Here is a 5,429-nt window from a genome sequence, read left to right on the forward strand (position 1 = left end):
AAAACCAGCCCGGGACTTGAAGCAGCGATTGCAGCGTTGACAATGCTGAAAGCAGCAACTAGCGAGAGACGCCGTATATGCCGTATCTGCATGTTCAGGGAGTGCAAGCTGGCAGCGATGAACTGCAAGCCCACCCTTACTACGGAAACCATCCGCAGCAACTGACGCACTGTGCTGAACCACGCTGGTTCAGCACAGTGGTTCAGACACACACACACACACACACACACACACACACACACACACACACACACACACACACACACACACACACACACACACACACACACACACACATCACGCACCACCTCACGCACACACACATGACCTTTGACGCCCATCGCCGGAGGCGATGATAGCAATGCCACGGCAGAAGCCATAGCAACTTGTGCTGGGATTGCACCATTCAACAGCTTGCAAGGCTGAAGAATTGACCGTCACTATTCAGCCTGGTCTACACCATACAGCTATTTTGAAGTGACTTTTTTCTGGCCAGTGAATCCCTATTTTTGGTCTTTTTTTCTTTATTTTCCCGCACACACATCACACCACATACTCCGGCATGCACTGGCTGTTGGTAACCACCCAGGAGAATGAAAGAAAAGTCAGGAAGAGTCTGAGAAAGAGAAGAAAGACGTGTGTGACCATAATCATCGGGAATCGAACCCGCAACCTATCGATTGGAAATCGCTGCACATACCACTGCACCATATGGGACACACACATACACAAACCACGCACACACGCACACACACACGCACACACACCACACACACACACACACACCACACACACACACACACGCACACACACACATACACGCACACACACACATACACACACATACACACACCATGCACACACACACACACACACACCATGCACACACACACATACATATACACCATGCACACACACACACACACACACACACACACAGACACACACACACACACACGTACACACAACACACACACACACACACACACATACACACACACACATACACACACCATGCACACACACACCATGCACACACACACACGCAAGCACGCAAACATGTACTACAATGTAAAGTGAACGGATGGCTCGCGTCGCGGATGAAACTAGGTGTTTACCTTTGGCTTCATCTTCTTCTTGGTTGAGCTTATCACTCAGCGCGTCTAGCTCGGCGTCGGACAAGTCACCCTCCTCTTCGTCATCCTCCTCGTCCTTGTCCTCGTCTTGCTCAGCAGCGTGCCTGTCTTCGTCTTCATCATCGTCTCCATCACCACCGGTAGTGTGGCTAGCGGCTCTCTTGGCCTCGCCGCCGGAGTCTACAAGTTATCAAACGAAAATAATTATGATAACATGCCTTTGATGACGGCATGCACTTTCTACATGATGTATCTGTACACTCATGTATATACAATGCAGTCACGTATACACAATGACATCATTAGTTGAAGAGCAGTGCACAGTAGGAGAAAGACAAGTAAGTAAAATCAGCTTACATCAAAAGCACCTTTATCTGACGTAGTTTTTACGTACCCCGCTATAGAACCGAGCTATTGTTCCCGACGTACATAATAGTTTCGTGTTACTTCAATTCAAGGCACAAGACACGTAGGAAAGATGACACGTCGTGTGGTTCTCTTCCTCCCGAAACATTGAGTAACACGAAGGGAAAGGCGAGAAGAAAGGTGGAGAGAGGGGAGAAGAGGAAAGGAGAGAGAAGAAAGGAGCAGAAAGAGGAGAAGAGGAGAGAGGGGAAGAAAGTAGAGGAGAGGGGAGATATCTACTTTTGAAGTAGGAAGATGTGCGATGGCGAGAATCAAATATTTAATATGGCAACCTTCAAGCACAAGTGTACTCTAGGCGGTCTAAATTTCACGTGTATCGCCCCTCACCCCTACACCCCTACACCTACCTCCAGATCTTGGGGAACGGAGAGAAGGCTGGTCGACGCTTGCACCTAAAAAGCAAAATTGCACACGCACGCACAGCATGGACACACACACACACACACACACACACCACACACATTATACCATCACAATAATGTTCATCAATACCACCACCACGTGCATACCTCACCTCACCTCAGACATGCCGTGCATACACACACACACACACACACACACACACACACATGAACACGCACATGAGCACGCGCCCACATTGGGCCAAAAGCACATACGCACAGTTGGTGACTTTTTGATCCAATCAAAATGTGTGACGTAGCTTTCTGTATACATGTACGTGTACATGTACATGCCCACGAAAAACAAAATGACGCACTCGATTGTTATCAATGCAAGATGGGACACTGCGCTCCCACACTGAGGAATGGAGAAAAATGGGGAAAAGACCCAATGCGGACGGACACTGCACACTATGCCCTCGATTCTTATACCAGTAGTCCATACATAGATTGACAGCATGAAACAAGGTGGAGGACACTGTGTTCAGAAACAGTGACCTTACTACAACCTTCCGCGGTTTGCAGAGCCCCCGTCCCTGCGGACCATTTGAACCATATGGGTGTCGCACCCGGTTCTGACCCTCATTGTGCTAGGGTGGTAGGAGACTACTCCTGGCGTCCATCGTGTATTCTTTGATCGCTCCTGGATGTCGTCCTGGTAGTAATGTAGCCACTTAAACCTCAACTTCTTTTCTTCCAACTTCCGCCCATGGCGTCCTTCTCTCAGCTCGTCAGCTGTCAACAGTTACTGCCACCACCATGACACTACCACTCTATGTTACACTTAATTCCACTTGATACGAGTTGACACCGGAGGTAAGACGTAACTCAAGCTCGTTTTTTCTTTACATTTATGCACGTAACTAACAAAACTGCATGATCAAATTGAGGCACTTGTAGTTGTTTAGGTTTGCAGATGAAGTTCAACTGTTTCTGACAGTACAAGTTAACGTGACAACATCAACAACATACGAGATATTTCCAAGCGGTACTGGTGAAGGTAACCAACGTGTAGCAAAATTGAAGCAGTTGCTCAGGTTTGTAGATGAAATTCAAGTTTTCGGGACCAGTACTAGTTTACGTGACAACATCAACAACAAAAAAGTCAACGAGTGGAGGTAACCAACGTGTAGCCGGGGTGTTCCGACGTGGTGAAGGCCTACCCATGGCCACGCTGGGACATCACCAACCCCGTCTATAGAGATCACCTTCTCGCGACAGTGTCATGGTGTTGGCAGTAACTGTTGACAGCTGACGAGCTGAGAGAAGGACGCCATGGGCAGAAGTTGGAAGAAAAGAAGTTGAGGTTTAAGTAGCTACATGACTACAGTACTAGAACGACATCCAGGAGCGATCAAAGAATACACGACGGACGCCAGGGGTAGTCTCCTACCACCCTAGCATAATGAGGGTCAGAACCGGGTGCGACACCCATATGGTTCAAATGTTCCGCAGGGACCGGAGCTCTGCCAACCGCGGAAGCTTGTACTGTTGTGGACATGGAAATCCGGTCGCACGTCTAGCGACCCCAGGGCGCTGGCCATGCAGCCGTAGCATGTATTAGTATGCGCAGCTGCTGCTGGTCGCATATCGGATCAACAACAACATGTGCACTGCATGCATGCAACGACTAACGTTCTGTAAGCGCTGAGGGCGCCGGCCCCGGTCGATCGACTGGATTTCCATGTCCGCGACAGTAGTAAGGTCACTGTTTCCGAACACAGTGTCCTTCACCTTGTTTCATGCTGTCAATCTAACAATATGCGTGAACTATAACAAGGTTTATCTAATACTACTAGTTCTGAACCAGTATTGGGTTATATTATAATACCATGTACCGGTATGTACAAGTACCGGTATGTACAAGTACCGGTATGTACAAGTACCGGTATGTACAAGGCCTAACAACAGACATCGTAGGCGTTTAGGGTGCTGTACGTAATCATTTCTTTATGCAGGGAGCACTCTAACTACACGTCCACGACTCCACGCACCTGTACCACACCTGCCCTGTTTGCACTGAACACGCACATGCACTTGGCCATACGTGTACATGTACATCACACGCATCGTAACACGTACACAGCTGTTGCCCACACCCAGCTGACGTGAACACGCCCAGCTAAATATGTGTGAAACCGCCAGTGTGTTCCTAACGTTAAAACCGGCGTGCGCCTCCATTATTAGTCACTACTCTACTCTCATAGCAGGCTCTGATCTTTGTGGTCGACGCAGTTCTGCCAACCGTCTAACAGATGACCACACGATTGGACAGGAGCAGTACAGATACAGTTGAAACCCGGCATGCATGAGGGCTGATGAGGTTCGCTGCCCTTTCTCTTCCCCGTGACCTCGTGTCCAGCTAAGCCCGTGTCGAGTAACACAAACATGTAGTTAACCAAATCGATCATTGTTCATCGCAACCCCTGCTCTAATCAATATGAACAAGGCAAAGTAGCAGCGTTTCTTCTACTACATAATATCTAGTACACGTGTAGTAACTTACCCTGACTGTCCTGCAGGCTGATTAGCAGGGCCAGGCCCAGGAAGGCGAGAAACAGCGTTCTCATCTTGACTCTTCTCACGGTGCTGTAGCGAAGACTTGGTCGACCTTCTCTCCCATGGCGAACCGTAGAGACTAACCGTATGGAGGTGATGCTAGTTAGTTAATAAGTTTCTCTCTTCACTCAAGACAAGTGTATCCGACGCCTGCTGCTGGTTTTCGCCTTCTCCCGAGATCCCCATTGCGGCATTGGCTGATCTCGAACGTTACGTAAACCATAAGGACTTAGGTGCGTCAGCTAGGGACGCGACGGTGCCAGTACGTTACGTTCGTCAGGCTTCTTCACGTACCTGTGAACTAGGTAGCTGTGGGCGTTGTGCCAAGAACAAGACAACATACTGCAGTGCAGTACGCGCTGTACGTCGGTCATCCGTCACCACGTATACACACTATCTTACTCAATGGCATTGCGACGACATTACTCTCTTCTCTATCCTTGCTCACGCTAGTCATAGATACGTAGTTTTGCGTAGTACATCATGTCACAATGCAATAATGGCTGTAGCTTCATAATTACGGCTTCACTCATCATCTCGTCATGCGCTCAAAAACTGCAAAACTGTCGAAGATGAGGAGACCGCTAGGCTCACTGGTCGCCTCGCAGCTCGACTGGCCTTTGTGATCACATCCAGATGTCTATGATCCAGATGTCTATGGTCCAGATGTCTATGGTCCAGATTTCTATGTCATCTCGCAGTCAATACACGTACAATTGTACCTAGTCTCTGGTACGGGCAACATAAACACAAGCGCAAACTTATTGACCTCTTTGTTTCCCTCTGTTTCGTCTTCTTTCACTTTTATTTTGTCCATAATACATGAATAAGATTTGTTTCACAGTTGTCTAAGGTCCTCAGGCTGCGTACAGTGTTCTATGTCCAGTAACTATACAGATCACACAAC

At 48.3% G+C, this 5,429-nt stretch overlaps 1 protein-coding gene across 1 annotated transcript; it reads right to left on the bottom strand.

Moving 5' to 3' along the window:
- Positions 1–1,118: 1,118 nt before the first annotated feature.
- Positions 1,119–4,780, bottom strand: LOC135830518 (transcription initiation factor TFIID subunit 7-like; the record flags this gene model as incomplete). Its single annotated transcript, XM_065342765.1, has 3 exons — positions 4,470–4,780; positions 1,910–1,954; positions 1,119–1,316 (listed from the first exon to the last, which is right to left on the bottom strand). Coding segments are annotated over exons 1-3 (307 nt in total), but the record flags the coding sequence as incomplete, so codon positions are not given.
- Between the last annotated feature and the right edge of the window lie 649 nt (positions 4,781–5,429).

The sequence above is a fragment of the Sycon ciliatum genome, unplaced genomic scaffold, assembly GCF_964019385.1.
Source record: "Sycon ciliatum unplaced genomic scaffold, ocSycCili1.1 SCAFFOLD_2425, whole genome shotgun sequence".
Classification (NCBI taxonomy): Eukaryota; Metazoa; Porifera; class Calcarea; order Leucosolenida; family Sycettidae; genus Sycon; species Sycon ciliatum.